The following is a 21,393-nucleotide window of genomic DNA, read 5'->3' as shown; positions in this document are numbered from 1 at the left end:
GCTGTGTGCACCTCTGTAGGAGGGTGGATGTGTGCTGTGTGCGCCTCTGTAGGAGGGTGGATGTGTGCTGTGTGCACCTCTGTAGGAGGGTGGATGTGCGCTGTGTGCACCTCTGTAGGAGGGTGGATGTGCGCTGTGTGCACCTCTGTAGGAGGGTGGATGTGTGCTGTGTGCACCTCTGTAGGAGGGTGGATGTGTGCTGTGTGCACCTCTGTAGGAGGGTGGATGTGCGCTGTGTGCACCTCTGTAGGAGGGTGGATGTGTGCTGTGTGCACCTCTGTAGGAGGGTGGATGTGCGCTGTGTGCACCTCTGTAGGAGGGTGGATGTGGCTGTGTGCACCTCTGTAGGAGGGTGGATGTGCGCTGTGTGCACCTCTGTAGGAGGGTGGATGTGGCTGTGTGCACCTCTGTAGGAGGGTGGATGTGGCTGTGTGCACCTCTGTAGGAGGGTGGATGTGTGCTGTGTGCACCTCTGTAGGAGGGTGGATGTGGCTGTGTGCACCTCTGTAGGAGGGTGGATGTGTGCTGTGTGCACCTCTGTAGGAGGGTGGATGTGTGCTGTGTGCACCTCTGTAGGAGGGTGGATGTGTGCTGTGTGCACCTCTGTAGGAGGGTGGATGTGTGCTGTGTGCCCTCTGTAGGAGGGTGGATGTGTGCTGTGTGCACCTCTGTAGGAGGGTGGATGTGTGCTGTGTGCACCTCTGTAGGAGGGTGGATGTGTGCTGTGTGCACCTCTGTAGGAGGGTGGATGTGTGCTGTGTGCACCTCTGTAGGAGGGTGGATGTGTGCTGTGTGCACCTCTGTAGGAGGGTGGATGTGCGCTGTGTGCACCTCTGTAGGAGGGTGGATGTGTGCTGTGTGCACCTCTGTAGGAGGGTGGATGTGTGCTGTGTGCACCTCTGTAGGAGGGTGGATGTGTGCTGTGTGCACCTCTGTAGGAGGGTGGATGTGTGCTGTGTGCACCTCTGTAGGAGGGTGGATGTGTGCTGTGTGCACCTCTGTAGGAGGGTGGATGTGTGCTGTGTGCACCTCTGTAGGAGGGTGGATGTGTGCTGTGTGCACCTCTGTAGGAGGGTGGATGTGCGCTGTGTGCACCTCTGTAGGAGGGTGGATGTGTGCTGTGTGCACCTCTGTAGGAGGGTGGATGTGTGCTGTGTGCACCTCTGTAGGAGGGTGGATGTGTGCTGTGTGCACCTCTGTAGGAGGGTGGATGTGTGCTGTGTGCACCTCTGTAGGAGGGTGGATGTGTGCTGTGTGCACCTCTGTAAGCTGGAGTGGCACGCGTCGTGGGGGACCAGCCGTCATGTGATAATGTAATGGCCTGATGGCATGTTCGTTAACTGGTTCATTTGGTGGCCAAATTACAGATTGAAGCCAGAATAGCTACCTAACTATGGCACACATTTGATTACAGGCCAGTGTGATAACAACCAAACCAAAGTGACACTACAACGAATGATCTAATGTCATTTCTGCTGTTCATGTGTGCAAGATAATACTTTATAAATGGAGTTTTCCAATCATGTACTGGCTTCCCCATTGATTTTTGTGGTGTTCAGATAATGCAATCAATCCTTCATTGCCACTGAACCCTTGTATTCCTTGTTACAGTCCTAAGTGCTTTAAGCTACCTTACTTGATTTACCAAAGGCCATAGTGCCCTTATCCTAAAAACCAGAGGTCTGAAGTAATTCAGATGTTGTTGAGGCCCAGTTTAAGGCTACAGTCAGACAGCGGCTAAAAGTGGCCCAATTCCCATTTATTCCCCCTCAGACGTGAGACACTTTGGATGTTTATAGAACAGTGTGAACACCAGAAAAAAAACCACATGGAGTTGCATCTTTTTCCGATTTGTGCCTCGTCTGTACGTGCAAATAAGACTGATGCGTAGGCATGCGAATGGCGTGCGAACGCTCAGACGGAACGTGCTCAGTTCACGCCAACATTCTGTACACCGGTTGGGCAGGGAATCAAAGAAAGGACTGGTACAGAAGGGCACTGCCAGCCCAATCAGAGGCACGCCGGCAAAGAGATCTTACAATGATGCCTCTCCCCTTTCGATAGGCTAATGGCACCGTAATCCTGCACTGGCGCTACTGCTGGGCCTCCCTCTAAAAGGACCATGGACAGCCAGTCTAAACAGAAACTCAGATGGGATTTGAGCGTTAAGGTGTGCAGCCTGAACGCAGCCTGAGACAGACCAGGGAGGGGGGCTCTGGGAGCACGCGGTGGTGGCGGCGGCGTTAGCGCTCACGGTGTTGGCGGTGGCGTCGATGTAGCAGGGCTCCTGCGGGGCGGCCAGCAGGGGCACGAAGCCGGCCAGCAGCCGGTCCTCCTCCAGCAGCAGCAGCCGCAGGTCCTCGTCCCCGTCCGCCTTGTACAGCGGCGCCTCCCCGTGGTAGACGCACGCCAGCGCGTTGCACAGGTCTGCCAGACACTGCCACACGTCGGGACTGGAGCTGCGGGGAAGGGGGGGGGGCACAGAACATTCGATATGTCAGGAGGAGGAGGGCTCAGGAATCACAGAAAGGGTGGGCCAGAGGTGAGCTGTCAATCACCCTCTTGCATGGAGTGTTCGGGGGATTTTTTGCACTCTGCGGTCCAAATCAAGCAGGTCGGTGATTGCGCGTAATCTCCCTGTCCGCTTTGGGCTTCTTCGCTCTTCCATCGTTAGTGAAAAACAAGATGAGAGAAAGAAGATGAGGAGGAAACTGGAAAGGAAGAGCGGGATTACAGAGGTGTGGCTAGAGCTGCGCAGCTACATTCAACGCCTAATGCCACATCTGCAGGGCCTGCCGTATGAGAGAGAGAGAGAGAGAGAGAGAGAATATGGTAACACTGCAGCTGATTACAGGGCAGGGCACAGCAAAAAAAAAAAAATCCAATTCTGGACAAGGTAGACATACAAACAAAGACAAACAACTGTGTTCTTCACACAAACTCCCTTCCAGAGAGACAGAGGAGGGAGAGGAGGAGAGAGGGAGATGGAGGAAGAGAGGGAAAAGGAAGGAGAGAGGAAGATAAAGTGCTCTGCAGTAATATGCACATTCTGAGGCTCTCGGAGGGCACTGCTGGCACTGAACACGAGAGCAAAAAGAGCTCATCCAATCACTCACTCTGCTGCGGTGTGAGAGCGCGTATGCCCAGAGCAGCACACGCACGCAGCTATACACACACACACACACACGCAGCTATACACACACACACACACACACTCAGCTATACACACACACACACACACTCAGCGATACACACACACACACACACACACACACACGCTCAGCTATACACACACACACACACACGCACATACACACACGCTCAGCTATACACACACACACACATACACACACACGCACGCAGCTATAACACACACACGCACTCAGCTATACACACACACACGCACACTCAGCGATACACACACACACACACACACACGCACGCAGCTATACACACACACACACACGCACACGCACACACGCTCAGCTATACACACACACACACACACACACACGCACGCAGCTATACACACACACACGCTCAGCTATACACACACAACACACACACACACGCAGCTATACACACACACACACATACACACGCACTCAGCGATACACACACACACACACACGCAGCGATACACACACACACACACACACGCTCAGCTATACACACCACACACACACGCACGCAGCGATACACACACACACACACACGCAGCGATACACATACACACACACACACACGCTCAGCTATACACACGCACACACACACGCACGCAGCGATACACACACACACACACGCGCACGCACGATACACACACACACACACACGCACTCAGCGATACACACACACACACACTACACACGCATTCAGCGATACACACACACACACACACACACACGCAGCTATACACACACACACACACACACACGCACACACACACTCAGCTATACACACACACACATGCACGCACACACGCACTCAGCTATACACACACACACACACTCAGCTATACACACACACACACACTCAGCGATACACACACACACACACACACACACGCACTCAGCTATACACACACACACACACACTCAGCTATACACACACACACACACTCAGCGATACACACACACACACACACACACACGCACTCAGCTATACACACACACACACACACTCAGCTATACACGCACACACGCACTCAGCTATACACGCACACACATCACACGCACTCAGCGATACACACACACACACACACACACGCACCAGCTATACACACACACACACACACACACACACACGCACTCAGCTATCACACACACACACACACTCAGCGATACACACACACACACATACACACGCACTCAGCGATACACACACACACACACACACACAGCACGCAGCTATACACACACACACACACTCAGCATACACACACACACACATACACACCACCACACACACACACACACACACACACACACACGCAGCTATACACACACACACACACTCAGCTATACACACACACACACACACACACACAGCGATACACACACACACACACACACACACACACGCACTCAGCTATACACACACACACACACACACGCTCAGCTATACACACACACACGCTCACACACGCACACCCTCAGCTATACACACACACACGCTCAGCTATACACACACACACACACACACACGCTCAGCTATCACACACACGCACACGCTCAGCTATACACACACACACGCTCAGCTATACACACACACACACAGCACACGCTCAGCTATACACACACACACACGCACACTCAGCTACACACACACACACACACACACACACACACACACACGCACTCAGCTATACACACACATGCACACACGCACGCACACACACACTCTCTCTCTACCACACGCACACACATGCAGACACACATACTCAGCTACACACACACACACGCACACACACGTACTGAAATATACACATGCAAACACACACACACTCAACTTGACACACACGCATAGACACACAAGCATACCACATATGCACACACACAGAGGCACGCATGCACACGCACATACTCCCTCTCACATACACACAGACAACACATACACCCTCTGTACCCCCACACCACACACACAGAAACATACAAGACCATGTAAACAACACATCACACACTCTCTACCACACACCACACCCTCTACCACACAGGCACACACACACATCACACCCTCTCAAACACACACACACACACAGAAAACACACACACACAGACTCCTGTAGTCCTAATGGGATGGGACACCATCTCCTTAATGACATCTCTACAGAGATAAGGATTTGTGATTGAGAACAGTAGTAAATGTGTGTGTCTCAGTGCGAGTAGGAGAAGGCATGTGTGTCAGCACACGTGTGTGTTCATGCGTGTGCATGTGTGCTTGTGTGCATATGTCCACACGCATATCCGCCTGTACATCTATGTATGTGCGTGTTTTAAGTGACTGTGCGCATTCATGCTTATTTGTAAGTTTATGTCAGTGTTTGTGAGTGTGTGTGGACACATATGTGTGTATGCGTGTGTGTGTATGCATGTGTGAGTGTGTGTGTGTATGCGTGCGTGTATGTGTGTGTACTGTATGAGTGTGTGTGTGTGTGTGTGAAAGCGTGTATGCGTGTGTGTGTGTGTATGCGTGCGTGCGTGTGTGTGTGTGTGAAAGCGTGTATGCGTGTGTGTGTGTGTATGCGTGCGTGCGTGTGTGTGTGTATGTGTGTGTACTGTATGAGTGTGTGTGCGTGCGTGTATGTGTGAAAGTGTGTATGCGTGTGTGTATGCGTGCGTGTGTGTGTGTGTGTGTGTGTGTGTGTATGCGTGCGTGTGTATGTAAGCGTGTTTGTGTGCGTGTGCATGTGTGTGTGTGTGTATGCGTGCGTGTGTATGTAACCGTGTGTGTGTGTGTGCGTGTGTATGCATGCGTGTGCGTGCATGTGTGTGTGTGTGTTGTGTGTGTATGTGTGTGTGTGGTATGCGTGTGTGTATGAGTTGTGTGTGTGTATGCGTGCGTGTGGTGTGTGTTGGTGTATGTGTGTGTGTGTGGTATGCGTGTGTGTGTGTGTATGTGTGTGTGTATGTGTGTGTGTGTGTGTGTGCGTGTGTGTGAAGTGTGTATGAGTGTGTGTGTGTGTGTATGCTGCGTGCTGTGTGTGAAAGTGTGTATGAGTGTGTGTGTGTGTGTATGCGTGTGTGCGTGTGTGCGTGTGTGTGTGTGTGTGTGTGAAAGCTGTATGCGTGTGTGTGTGTGTGTGTGTGTATGCGTGTGTGTGTGTGTATGCGTGCGTGTGTGTGTGTGTGCGCACGCTGCTGCTGCTGCGGATGGCTCAGCTTCAGAATTGTGTCAGGGGCTTTAGTAATAAATGTGCCTGAGCTGGAGGGCCCATTAGATATATCACATGCGAGAGAGAGAGAGCAGGGAGAGTGCACTGGGGAGGTGGGGAGGTGGGGAGGGGGTCCCAGAGAGCACAGGATAGATTGGTAAGAAAAAAGGGGCGACTGGCTTCTCCTGGGCCTTGCTATGTTTCCCATTATGTAAGCCTTGGTCACAGGCAGGACGCCAGGAGGCAAAATAAAAGAGTCTCTCTGGCTTGGCACGGCTCGTATTTTCCTATCCTCAGTACGGGGTCAGGGAGGGGTCAGGCAGCTGTACGGGGCGCTGGGGGGATTGTGGGGTCTGGGCCGGTCTCCAAAACCCGAAAGGCCCAGGGTTCAAGTACCAGCTGAAAGCAATCAGGGGGAAATCTGGGAGTGCCACAGCTGCTCCGAGCAGCGCTGTTCTGTGGCTCAACTCCCTCTCCATCGCCTTCTCGGCAGACGCACAAGAAAAAGGGAAAAAAAAGCCCCCCAAAAAAACGGCATACTTTTAACGTGAAGCCAGCGGCAGTACGTGTGTGTGTGTGTGTGTGCGCGTGCACGCACATGCTGGGGTCGGGAGGAAGACGGGCCGAATAAAGAAAGAGCAACAATGCAAAAATGTGAAGGAACCCAAAAATGAGTGGTACAGACTGAGTGCCTGACCACACTGGTGTGTTCCAGCCCGCCTGTCTGAGGCCGCTGGCCAGGGGAATGACTACGGGAGCCGTCACAAGTAGGTGAGCGGCTGAGTGAGCGAGCGCTTGTGTGTGTGTGTGTGTTGCATTCCAGCATGCATGTGTGTGTGTGTGTGTATTATGTCTATATGTATTTTGTGCGCGTGCGTGCGTGCGTGTGGGTGTATGTGCGTTTGTGTGTGCGCGTATGTGTGCCTGTGTGTGCGCGCGTGCGTGTGGGTGAATGTGCGTCTGTGTGTGCGTCTGTGCGTGCGTGTGCACGCAAGCATCACGGTTCACGCTGGGATTTCTTAGTGCTGGCAAATGTGTCCGGAAGGATTTCAGTTTGTAGGACAAATGATTTTAATTCCGGCCGTACTGCATCTATTATCAACGCGAGCGCCATGCAGGTGTGTTTAATGACATGCAACAACATAATACTGCATTTTTGGAAAACTATTCGAAAACAAATTATTAAGCTGAAGCAGACAGAGACACATGTCTTACACAACAGGAAAAGTAGGTTAAAAAAAATAAAATAAAAAATAAAAAATTTTATCCCCCTTCCGAATCTGCACACTCGGTGCACGCATGAACCTTTTCTCAACAAAATAAGCTGTCATAATCTTGCATGATGAGTAGCTGTTCTGAATAGAGAGAAATAATCTCTTATTAAGATATATAGGGCTCCTCCTAAAAAAACATCTTGGGTTAATAAAAGCAATTCTGGCTATCCACCACCACAACATTTGGATAGTATACAATGCATTAATTAGCTACAGCCGGAAGTGCAGAAGGATGCATTTAACAGTAAGACAAAAAAACAAACAAACAGCAATTTGCCAATCCTATCAAGCTCATCTTTAGGACTATTCAAACGCATGAACTTTTCAACAGAGTATAAACCGCCTATTAATAACAGCCAAAAAAAAAAAAGAAAAGCTTTCTGGCTATGATAACCAGCCTCCAACTTCCTTACGCTAAGGCCTAGCTTTTGCAGCGATGCTCCCTGACACGGGGGTGGGGAGCTGCTGGCTTCAGACCGAATCTCTCCTCAGCTTCAGAGCAGCTTGAGACGGGCATTAGCCACGTAGCCTTCTCCTCTGGCAGGGGGCTTCTCAGCGAGGAACCCGCTGCTACGGTTAGTGCTACTGAGGGCTTGCTGGAGGGGGTGCTCTGGAGTGATAACACTGATAAGCTGCTGTGCTTGAGAAAACACACATTTGAAAATTGTATTATTTTGGCTCACGCCTATAACTATTGATTTTTCAAATAAATATTCGTTTTTTTTTGGAGTCCAGAATGTCCGAAAGGCATTAAAATTTTCAGACTCTGATCACTGTTGTCGGCCAAAAACTGTAATTCCCAGCTAAGGCAAATGAATGTGCATGTCTGAGTGGGTGCGTGTGTGTGTATGCGTCTCTGGGTGTGTGTCTGCATGAGCATGTTTGGGTGTATACGTGTATACGTGTGTACAGGTATATGCGTGTCTATGTATTGGTGTATATATGTAAATGGTGTATACGTGTGTACAGGTATATGCGTGTCTATGTATTGGTGTATATATGTAAATGGGTGTGTACGTGTGTACAGGTATATGCGTGTCTATGTATTGGTGTATATATGTAAATGGGTGTGTACAGGTATATGCGTGTCTATGTATTGGTGTATACGTGTGTACAGGTATATGCGTGTCTATGTATTGGTGTATACATGTAAATGGTGTATACGCGTGTACAGGTATATGCGTGTCTATGTATTGGTGTATATATGTAAATGGGTGTGTACAGGTATATGCGTGTCTATGTATTGGTGTATACATGTAAATGGTGTATACGTGTGTACAGGTATATGCGTGTCTATGTATTGGTGTATACATGTAAATGGTGTATACGTGTGTACAGGTATATGCGTGTCTATGTATTGGTGTATACATGTAAATGGTGTATACGCGTGTACAGGTATATGCGTGTCTATGTATTGGTGTATATATGTAAATGGATGTATGTGTGTACAGGTATATGCGTGTCTATGTATTGGTGTATATATGTAAACGGGTGTATGTGTGTACAGGTATATGCGTGTCTATGTATTGGTGTATATATGTAAATGGGTGTACACGTGTGTACAGGTATATGCGTGTCTATGTATTGGTGTATATATGTAAATGGTGTATACGTGCGTATAGGTATATGCGTGTCTATGTATTGGTGTATATATGTAAATGGGTGTGTACAGGTATATGCGTGTCTATGTATTGGTGTATACATGTAAATGGTGTATACGTGTGTACAGGTATATGCGTGTCTATGTATTGGTGTATATATGTAAATGGGTGTATGTGTGTACAGGTATATGCGTGTCTATGTATTGGTGTATATATGTAAATGGGTGTATGTGTGTACAGGTATATGCGTGTCTATGTATTGGTGTATACATGTAAATGGTGTGTACGTGTGTACAGGTATATGCGTGTCTATGTATTGGTGTATACATGTAAATGGTGTATACGCGTGTACAGGTATATGCGTGTCTATGTATTGGTGTATACATGTAAATGGTGTGTACGTGTGTACAGGTATATGCGTGTCTATGTATTGGTGTATATATGTAAATGGTGTATACGTGTGTACAGGTATATGCGTGTCTATGTATTGGTGTGTATATATGTAAATGGTGTATACGTGTGTACAGGTATATGCGTGTCTATGTATTGGTGTGTATATATGTAAATGGTGTATACGTGTGTATAGGTATATGCGTGTCTATGTATTGGTGTATACATGTAACTGGTGTATACGTGTGTACAGGTATATGCGTGTCTATGTACTGGTGTATATATGTAAATGGTGTATACGTGTGTACAGGTATATGCGTGTCTATGTACTGGTGTATATGTGTAAATGGTGTATACGTGTGTACAGGTATATGCGTGTCTATGTACTGGTGTATATATGTAAATGGTGTATACGTGTGTACAGGTATATGCGTGTCTATGTACTGGTGTATATGTGTAAATGGTGTATACGTGTGTACAGGTATATGCGTGTCTATGTATTGGTGTATATATGTAAATGGTGTATACCTGTGTACAGGTATATGCGTGTCTATGTAAATGGTGTATATTGTAAATGGTGTATACGTGTGTACAGGTATATGCGTGTCTATGTATTGGTGTATATATGTAAATGGTGTATACGTGTGTACAGGTATATGCGTGTCTATGTACTGGTGTATTTGTGTAAATGGTGTATACGTGTGTACAGGTATATGCGTGTCTATGTACTGGTGTATATATGTAAATGGTGTATACGTGTGTACAGGTATATGCGTGTCTATGTATTGGTGTATATATGTAAATGGTGTATATGTGTGTACAGGTATATGCGTGTCTATGTATTGGTGTATATATGTAAATGGTGTATACGTGTGTACAGGTATATGCGTGTCTATGTACTGGTGTATATATGTAAATGGTGTATACGTGTGTACAGGTATATGCGTGTCTATGTACTGGTGTATATGTGTAAATGGTGTATACGTGTGTACAGGTATATGCGTGTCTATGTACTGGTGTATATATGTAAATGGTGTATACAGGTATATGCGTGTCTATGTACTGGTGTATATGTGTAAATGGTGTATACGTGTGTACAGGTATATGCGTGTCTATGTACTGGTGTATATATGTAAATGGTGTATACGTGTGTACAGGTATATGCGTGTCTATGTATTGGTGTATATATGTAAATGGGTGTGTACAGGTATATGCGTGTCTATGTATGGTGTATATATGTAAATGGTGTAAGTGTACAGGTATATGCGTGTCTATGTATTGGTGTATAATGTAAATGGTGTACTGATAGGTATATGCGTGTCTATGTATGGTGTATACATGTAAATGGTGTATACGTGTGTATAGGTATATGCGTGTCTATGTATTGGTGTATATATGTAAATGGTGTATACCTGTGTACAGGTATATGCGTGTCTATGTAAATGGTGTATACGGGCTCACACTCACCCCGCAGGGGAGGGCAGGCCGCACGGCGGGGGGTTCCACTGCTCTGGGTGGCCCAGCATCCAGTCTGACCACACCTTCACGCTGGGCAGCAGCTCCCTCAGGTCGGCCGGGAACGAGGACACCCGGACCATGCCCTCCGCCTCCCCTTCCTCACCCTCCTCTGCCTCCTCCAGCGGCGGGGGGGCTGTGGGGAGAGAGGGACCGCTCTAACGCCTCGCACATCGCTCTCGCAGGTGGGTGTGGCTTACATACATGTGGGCACATCGCTCTCGCAGGTGGGTGTGGCTTACATACATGTGGGCATATCCCTCTCGCAGGTGGGTGTGGCTTACATACATGTGGGCACATCGCTCTCGCAGGTGGGTGTGGCTTACATACATGTGGGCCTATCCCTCTCGCAGGTGGGTGTGGCTTACATACATGTGGGCCTATCCCTCTCGCAGGTGGGTGTGGCTTACATACATGTGGGCCTATCCCTCTCGCAGGTGGGTGTGGCTTACATACATGTGGGCATATCCCTCTCACAGGTGGGTGTGGCTTACATACACGTGGGCCTATCCCTCTCACAGGTGGGTGTGGCTTACATACACGTGGGCCTATCCCTGTCACAGGTGGGTGCGGCTTACATACACGTGGGCACATTCCTCTCGCAGGTGGGTGTGGCTTACATACACGTGGGCCTATCCCTGTCACAGGTGGGTGCGGCTTACATACACGTGGGCACGTGTTTCTCATATGTGGGTGTGTCTTTCTCTTATGTGGGTGTGTCTCTCATTCACGGGCCTGTTCTTGACGCCCGTGGGCGTGGCTGATGTCTCACCTGTGGGCGTGTCCTTGAGCAGCTCTGTGCAGCGGCGCACCAGCAGGCCGAACATGGCCAGCCCCAGAGCGGTGGTCTGCTCCTGCTGCACCGAGCGAGCTTCCCCCGGGCCGTCTGCCAGACAGACACACACACATTCATTCTATCATCGGCTCACCTGTAGATTCAACATTAAAGCTATGCTTTCCAAACGTGCACTCTGATTGGCTCTAGAAATGCTGTACTGCTGTGTGGCCTGTAGAGGATGAAGAGTCACTGGCTCCTACTGCAGCTGAATACATTACACACATTGGATACACAGCATTTCAGCTGCAGAGCTCCAGGGGTGTGGGTGGAGGGCGGGGTGGGGTGGGGTGGGGTGGGGGCAGCCACAACTGGGAGTCCTGCTGGTTTCTTTCATCCACTCATTTTAGAACAATGATACTGCCAGTGTGCAAGTGTAACAACGGTGGTAAAGGAAGAGAAACTATGCGCTACGTATAGCACATAATAAGCACAGGACATTCAAATGAAAGCGCGAGAAACAGGCACAACTGACAGGGAGGGGGGTTGTCCTTGACAACCATGCACACGGAACTACCATTTTACTCTAAATGTAAAAAGAAGCACATCCACTTTATATGTATTTTGACTGGGTGGTTTTCAGAAGCACCACTTTGTGGTGATATGGAGAGAGGGATTCTCTCTACAGTACATGCACATGCACTCCCGGGTATGTGAGTGACTGGGAGAGACTGCACAATGCCCTAAAGTGCTTTTGCTGTCCCTGTGCTATAATGCAGGACGCATATAGGAGGCATCTGGTGTCACTGCTGCAGACTACACAGAACTGCAAGATAACCTACTGCACATGCACTGTAATGCAGAACAGACTACACTGTACAGCAGAATAGACTACACTGCACTGTAGATTAAACTACACTCTACAGCAAATGAAACTGCACTGTACTGCAAATTAGGCCACATTATACTGAAGATTAGGCTACATTGTACAACAGATTAGACTGCATCGTCTTGGCGGTAAGAGTACACCTGAGTGAAGTGGAGGTCTGCAGATCCACTGTAAATGAATGAATCAGTGCTCAAAATCAGCCCTTTTCTAAAGGACAGATTATGCAAGCACTAATACATTTTACCGCAAAATCAACACTGGTAAGAGGTGTAGGTCAGCTGACAAGTGGCAAAATAAGTGCACAAAATGGTTAGCAATATTAATACTACAATTAAAAACACAAAGTTAAAACGGTTTTTCTTCTGAGTGTCTGTTCCCGCTCAACGTTTTTCAAGCGCAGCAGCAGTGCGCACACATCAGGGCAGACAGACAGCATTCTCCTTCCCTTAGGCACTGCGAACACAACCCTGCCGTACCCATCCGACCGCCGGCGGTCGCTGTCTCACAGCGCTGCTGGATGCATGCGTCTGAGCGTTATACAGGCCTGGCCTGTGTCCGGGGCAGGCCGCGGGGGTGAAGCGGGAGGCTGATGCAGGCAGCGCTATTTTGGCTGATTCCCGTTATCGGCCCGAGACGGGGGGGGAGTCGCCGTTACGCGGCTCTTACCGCCACACGCTGACTCACGGCGGGGCAGAGCTGTCTGACATTCACACCTCTCTGCGGCGTGAAGCAAGAAGCAAGAGCGTCATCGCCGGGTGTTGCAACAGCGTTGGGTGAGAGGGGCGGGGGGGGGGGGGAGAGGGGTACGGACGGCTGATCTGAGGGCGTGGCCCGGCGTTCTGCGCTCTGGACCCTGTCGTACCCTCAGCCGGCCCTACGGCCGGAGCCCCGCCATTTCAAACTGAATAAACTCACACTGGAAACATAGAATCCACAAACGTGACCACGCAACTGATGATTAACTGGAATCTGACACGTTTTTTTTTTCCCTCTCATAAATTGCCTGTGAAGGATTTGGCTGCAAATTACCATGTGACAAATCAAATTAGAGCCAGTTGAAATGACACACCTGACTTTGTGTGATTCTACACTGTGGGCTGGGAACGAGAGCAGGGACAGAGAGAGTGGAGAGGAATGGAGAGACCGAGTGAAATCAGGGAGGAAGAGAGGGACAAGGAGAGAGAGCAGCAGAAGCACAGCTACGGAATGAACGGCTGAGGCAGAAACGGAGGGAAAGGGAAAACGACAGAAAAGAAAGGGGTGAGAAAGCGAAAGACAAGTGTCAGATGTACAGAGAGCCTCGACTGCTCAAGATTGGAAAAAACGAAGGAGCAGAGGACAGAAGAGGCAGTGATACATGGCAAACGGTCAAGAAAGACAGATGGCAAGAGAGCGAGGAGGACAGAGTGAGAGAGTGGGGGGGATGCAGAGAGAGAGGGGTAGAGACAGAGAGGTAGAGGCAGAGAGAGAGACAGAGAGGTAGAGGCAGAGGGGTAGAGGTAGAGACAGAAAGGTAGAGAGAGAGACAGAGGGGTACAGGCAGAGAGAGACAGAGGGGTAGAGGTAGAGAGAGAGACAGAGGGGTAGAGGTAGAGAGAGAGACAGAGGGGTAGAGGTAGAGAGAGAGACAGAGGGGTACAGGCAGAGAGAGACAGAGGGGTAGAGGTAGAGAGAGAGACAGAGGGGTAGAGGCAGAGAGAGAGCAGAGGGGTAGAGGTAGAGAGAGAGCCAGAGAGGTAGAGGTAGAGAGACAGAGGGGTAGAAGCAGAGAGAGAGATAGAGGGGTAGAGGTAGAGAGAGACAGAGAGGTAGAGGTAAGAGAGCAGAGGGTGAGAGGAGAGAGAGAGACAGAGGGTAGAGGTAGAAGAGACAGAGGGGTAGAGGAGAGAGAGAGACAGAGGGGTAGAGGGAGAGAGACAGAGGGTAGAGGCAGAGAGAGAGAAGAGGGTAAGGCAGAGAGAGAGACAGAGGGTAGAGGCAGAGAGAGAGATAGAGGGGTAGAGGTAGAGAGAGAGCAGAGGGTAGAGGAGGAGCAGAGGTAAGCAGAGGAGGATAGTAGGAAGAGGCAGTGAGGCGGTAGAGGCAGGTAGGCGCAGGAGGCACGCTGGAGAGAGGCTAGAGGTGGTGAGGCATGGAGGCGAGGGCATGGCAGGAGGGCAGCTGACGCCGCAAGCGCGGAGGAGGGAGGCAGAGGCCAGCGCGCTCAGCCTGGCCGGGATCAGGAAGTGTGCGGGGGATAAGGCCGCCATGTGGCAGGATGTTATGGATTTCTAATTAGAGCAATTCATCTGTCAGCGAGGCCTCGCTTTCACTGCTCTTCCAGGGCGCTTCGCACTCTCACACAGACACACTCTCACACACACACACTCTCACACACACTCACACAGACACACACACACACACTCACACACACACACACACACACACACACATACATACATACACACACACACTCTCACTCACACACACTCACACAGACACACACACTCTCACACACACCACACACACACACCACACACACACACTCTCACACACACACACACACACACACACTCTCACACAGACACACAGACACACACACACACACACTCTCACACACACACACACACACACACACACACACAGACACACACACTCTCACACACACTCACACACACTCACACAGACACACACTCTCTCACACACACACACACACGCACACTCACACACACTCTCACACAGACACACACACACACTCTCACACAGACACACACATACACTCTCACAGACACACACACACCCATACACACACACACACCACAAACACACACTCACACACACTCTCACACAGACACACACACACACTCTCACACAGACACACACACACCCATACACACACACACACACGCACAAACACACACTCACACACACTCTCACACAGACACACACATACACACTCTCACACATGCACACACACACACACACACACTCTCACACGCGCACGCGTGTGGACGCACAAACGCTCACACAAACACTCATACACACTCACACAGACACACACACATGCGCACAACGCTCACACTGATACACATTCCCCGTTTTCTCACACACTCAGAGTGTTTTCACACAGGCGCACGCACTGGTTTTCTCATTCATTTAGCACAAACTTTTGCACCTTGGCTAAGACAACTTGGCAACAAAGAAGAAATTATTTTTAGACTTCAGGAATGTTAAGGTATTGATGCTTCAAGGCTTTTGTTAGTAAATTACACGGTAATATCAACAAACCAGCAAGCACTGCCAACTGCACTATGCGCTGGATCACAGTCATTTAGTAACCTCTAATTTAACGGCTTATATAACACCTCTGCATTGTAAATGTTTTCAGGGACCAAATAAAAACAAAAATCTACATAAACATGCTTAAAGTCCTTTCCTAAACGTAAAAAAGGCACTTGAGGACGTGATACGTCACAGGCGCAGTCGATGCTGAAGGGGTTAAACGTGAGGCACTGTGCCCAACACCACCCTTTACCCAACGCTACATTCATTCCACAGGCCTCAGACTCCTTATCGCTTAAAAAAAACACAAAAAAAAACAAAAGCAACCACAAAAGGTTTCAAAAGTGTGTTTTTTCAAAGCCTTTAAACAATCCTGGCATAGTATTTTACACAGAATTCTGGCTCGTATCAATGTATTAAACGGCTACAGAATTCTACCCCGCTGGACGGACAGCTGGATTTGGACTCCTGGGTTTCGCCTCCCAGACGCTACAGTACAAAGCAGCTGAACCGATGCTGACTAAACTAGCGCTACCTGTGTTTGGCTGTAAAATAAATTAAAAAACGCTCCGTAAACAGCATCATTATCAGCGATGAATCCTGTCCGGTTCACGCCAGTGGCAGTAGTGGGCGGCTGGAGGCCACGCAGAACCGGATGGCGTTCGGTGACGGCGTTGAGCTCGCCCGTTTTCGATAGCGGGCGTCGAGCGGGGCGCGCCGACAGAGCGCCCGCGTGCATGTTAGGCCAGGCTGGAGTCCCCCGAGGAGAGGGGGAACACGAAATGGAGCGGGACTGGCGGAATGTTTCATTGAAAGAATTTGCCTCTTTTTTTTCTTCTTCTTCTTTTTGGAGGCGGAACATTCCAGCACGGAGCGGGGAGAGCGGGGCGAGGGGGGCGAGGGGGGGGGGGGGGGGTCGGCTTGGGGGCCGGGAACACAGAGCAGTGGCCTGAGGGATGTTTAGATAGGTGCAGGCTGCCACTAGGAAGTCCGGGCTCCAATATAAACACACCGCCACACAGCCCCACTGCTCACAACTGTGGGAGAAATGTGCCCGGAGACACCCAGAGAGGGGGGGAGTGAGAGAAGGGGGGGGAGAAAGAGATAGATGGGAGAGTGGGAGGGAGAGCTAGACAGAAAGGGACAGAGGGAGAGGGAGGGATAGACACAGATAGAAAAAGAGAGTGAGAGGAAGAGGGAGGGAGATACAGACAGAGAGAAAAAGCAAGAGAAAAAGAGGGAGATGGATGGGGAGAGGGGGTGAGAGACACGGGGGAGGGTGGGTACCCAGTAACTCCCATATCTCTGGAGAATACACAAACACACACACACACACAGATGCAAGCGCACACACACACACACACGCACGCACCCAAGCACACACACAGATGGACACACAAATGCATGCGCACATACACACAGACACAGACACAGACACACACGCACACGCACACACACACACACGCTCACAGACCTCTCTCCTTGCTGCATGTCTAGAGGCTGGCTCTGATGCCTTTATCCTGATGTAATCTGGCATAAACCTGAAACCCTGACCCCTGCTCAGGTTGGGCCGCCCCACCGGGGTGTAACGGGGTCCCGCGGGGCGGAACGCAACGGACCCGTCACCCGCCACATCGCTCTCTCCAAACCAGGCGTACCGGCGGAGCCGCCATCGCCGCGCGGCGGATAGCCAGCTGCGCGGCTGCGCCTTCACGCTTTCTGATGCGCACAGGACGACCGCGAGGGACTGCCCTGCGCACAAGAGCAGAGAGCCGAGCTCAACGCCACCGAATCTCTCTGACGGGCCAGAGGCAGGCCGCGCCGGAGAGGGTCGCCGTGGCGCTGATGTCATCGGATCGCAATCGAGCGCTGTTAGGAATGACAACGGCACTCTTGAGGAAAACCCTGCTGCAGTTCGGAGAGGGAGCGGGGGGGAGAGAGTGTGTGTGTGTGTATGCGTGTGTGTGTGAGAGAGAGAGAGAGAGTGAAAGAGTGGTATATTAAAATAACATGGAATAATTGCATGTTATAGTACAAATTATTTGTTAGGTATTTATTTTACTTATCAGTACTTTTATTTATAGTTCTTTATTATTTGTTTAATATTCTAAAATCCATATTATCATGATTAAATTACATTTATAAGATTTACAACTGCCTATTGGGCATGTTCTGGACATACTTTGGCAGTACTGTTCTGAATGTCCAACAAACAGAGAACCACTGAACTGATTTGAGAGGGGAAAAGGGACAAAACAGAGAAAACAGGGAGGGAGGGAGAGAGAGAGAGAGAAGAGGAGGGGGGTTCTGAGAGGGAGAGAGAAAGAAGAGAGAGAGAGAGAGAGAGAGAGGAGGGAGGGACAGAGATACATACTATGCACTTATTGGCAAGAGAGAAAGAGAGGCAAGCTCGACAGTGATGGACTCACACTCCAGCCCTGACCCAGCCCCACAGCACACTCTGCCAGTAAAACACTCAACAGCCTAACTCTTCCAGGAATGGCACAAATCTACCCACATCCCTCTTTCTCCCACACACACACACACACACACACACACACAGATCTACTGATACAGCAGCAGTCTACCAAAACAGTGGTTCTGTGCTGCAATAGCACGCTCGTTAAATGAACCCCCTAGGCTAAATATTTATTTTATTAATATAAGAACTACATAAAACATCAATACTCAATTCGAAAACTTTTTTTTAGTTCAGTTCTAAATTGTTTTCGCCATATTTATGCAGACATGCCGTTCGCTCGGTTCAGACTTGCCAGCGTGTCCCAGCTCAAAGTCTCCCGCAAAGTAAGGACAGGCGACTTTTTACGCCGCAATACTTCAGTTATAAATAGCACTTTTCTCCTTTCTACCATTCATGCATCACGTCATAAGAGAAATTCGCAGAAAACCCACTTCAGTGTGGGGCTAACTGAAGTCCTTGAGAAGCCCCTAGGAATATAGCAGCGAGTGCCACGTTAGCCGCTAGGCTCCGCAACAAATGGCCGGTGACCGGTAAAATCTTGGGTGCGATGCGCTGCCGTGGAAATACTTTCCTCTGTGCTCTATTGTGATTACTAGTTGTAACTACGTATTCATGATGTCCATTTTTATTCGCCTTGTTTCATAGCAACAGCAGTTATGTTCACACGTACCCGAACGCTTCTATCAATTCGAATATTTAAGAGTTAATTCGAAAAAATGTTGCGAAGACATCTGCAAATTTCACTCAGATACTTGATACAAAATGATTTGAATCAAACTGATCCTCTGATTTATGGTCGTCGTTATGGTATTTGGGGCAGGGATTGTATATGGGCATTTTGTTAGAGTGACAATTATACCAGCCTACCTACTGAGTTTTGTACTTCTGTAATACCGTACTTGAACAATCTCTATTAAACTGTTACTAAGCACGTGCAGTTGTACATTCATACTGTACATAGAACCGTGGTAGTGGCGCTGACATAGTTTTCCATTTTATTCATCACTATGTTTACCAACAACAAAAATATATTTGTAAGCAGGAGACCTCCTGCTGCAAATACTATTTAAAAAATAAAGGTAGTAAAAGCACTAGGAATTAAACAGTTTAGTTAACCTCGCATTTTGTCATGGATTGACATTGTCTTGTGAAGTCTTTCTCTGACTTTGGGGAAGTACACTGTGTACACCTGTGTGGTGTACACAATACACTGGGGGGAAAACCATAATAAATAAAAAAAATTAAAAAGCATCCAAAAAATCCAACAAGCTACAAAAGAAATGACAAACACTGCGGGCGGATGACCTTAGCAGATGTTCCTGGCAGGGCTGGGAGCCGCTTCGCCGGCCTTATCTGCACATCATCTTTCCACTCCTTTCTGGAAGGTTCTGCAGCGGAGAGTCACTATTTTCTCACATGACCCATCAGGCTGAGCAGAGGGTGGTGCTGGTGGTGGTGGGTGGGGGTTGAGCGGGCCTGAGTGTGTGCAGCACTACAGGCATGCGTCGTCAGCTCTGGACTCTACACCTGAGGGCCCCCTAGGGGGCGCCAGCAGCGGTTTGACCTCGGCCGCTCCGTTAAAACCTAAATTTACGCTGTGAAATGAACGGGTCGGGCCTGTGAAGAGCACGCTAAAAAAAGCTGTACGTAGCGGACCAATGAGCGTAACAGTGCTACGCTAGGCCGCGGAGAGTACCGTGCTCCGAGCGTGCGATGGGAGCGGTAATCAGCCCGAAATTCCCGTCCAATGAAACGGTGCTGCTGGAGCATGACTGAGGGAAGCGCGGAAAGCGCACGGCTCAAACACAAACCCAGGAAAGTCATTTCGTCCGCATGCTGCGTGTTTAGCAGACAGGCTGAGGCCCGTAACAGACGCAAGTGCTGTACAGACCGATACATCTTAAGATTATCATTGTGCATTCATTCATTGTACTATTTAGTGCCTATTAATTTAGCTAATTACTGAGTAAACATAATTGTGCTAGTGAGCTAAATCACTTAGAATTGCTTTAATATCTTTCACGCTTCACAACCCACTTACAGTATAGAGCAGGGTTTGTAATTTCACAAGCTGAGAAAAAGTTAACTCAACAGTGCAGCGACAGTGTGCCTACCTCAGAATGGAAACTGGGCGGTACTCAGGATATACTACATTACATCACATTACATTACAGGCATTTAGCAGACGCTCTTATCCAGAGCGACGTACAGCAAGTGCATTAGGTCAAGGTGCAGAGGTGCAAAAGAAACACACTAGAGTGAGTAAAGATCGTAGTGCCAGAAGTGACCACATCGATCAGGACTCCAACCCTGTAGAGTAACCTGTTCAGCAAACAACAATCCTACCAAGTACAAACTAGTATTGGAATCACATTTGCCTAATCAGACAAAAACAATCCTGCCAAATAAACTAACGTAATCATATTATCCTAACTAGGTACATTGAGCTAAACTATAGGCTAGGGAGGGGTGGGGAGAGGTGCAGCCTGAAGAGATGAGTCTTTAGTCTGCGCTTGAAGGTAGTCAGATTCTCTGCTGTTCTGACCGCCACGGGGAGGTCATTCCACCAGCGAGGGGCCAGGACAGACAGCAGACGGGAGCGGGAAGTACAGACGTGAAGAGGGGGAGGTGCCAAGCGTCCAGAGGTGGCAGAACGGAGAGGTCTGGCTGGTGTGTAGGGTCTGATGATCCTCTGGATGTACCCTGGTGCTGACCCCTTAGCTGCCTGGTATGCAAGCACCAAGGTCTTAAATTTGATGCGAATATACTAGGGATTTACTTAGGACGTAGTCAGGATATAGTCAAGATTTACTGAAGTGATACTCAGGCGATATCT

At 49.2% G+C, this 21,393-nt stretch overlaps 1 protein-coding gene across 3 annotated transcripts in view; it reads right to left on the bottom strand.

Annotated features, from left to right (window-relative positions):
* The window catches only part of smg6 (SMG6 nonsense mediated mRNA decay factor), a 118,212-nt gene that overhangs the window by 44,102 nt on the left and 52,717 nt on the right, over positions 1-21,393 (bottom strand). For 2 of the 3 annotated variants that reach the window (XM_064351403.1, XM_064351405.1), the window contains exons 11-13: positions 11,923-12,037; positions 11,103-11,286; positions 2,255-2,459 (exon numbers count right to left, since the gene is read on the bottom strand). In XM_064351403.1, coding sequence (XP_064207473.1) covers positions 2,255-2,459; positions 11,103-11,286; positions 11,923-12,037 — 504 coding nt within the window. The remainder of the gene's footprint in view (positions 1-2,254; positions 2,460-11,102; positions 11,287-11,922; positions 12,038-21,393) is intronic. The other variant, XM_064351404.1, reaches the window with a different exon arrangement.

Source organism: Anguilla rostrata, chromosome 9, assembly GCF_018555375.3.
Source record: "Anguilla rostrata isolate EN2019 chromosome 9, ASM1855537v3, whole genome shotgun sequence".
Taxonomy (NCBI): domain Eukaryota; kingdom Metazoa; phylum Chordata; class Actinopteri; order Anguilliformes; family Anguillidae; genus Anguilla; species Anguilla rostrata.
Note: the sequence above shows the minus strand (reverse complement) of the source record. Positions and strands in the feature narration are given on the sequence as shown.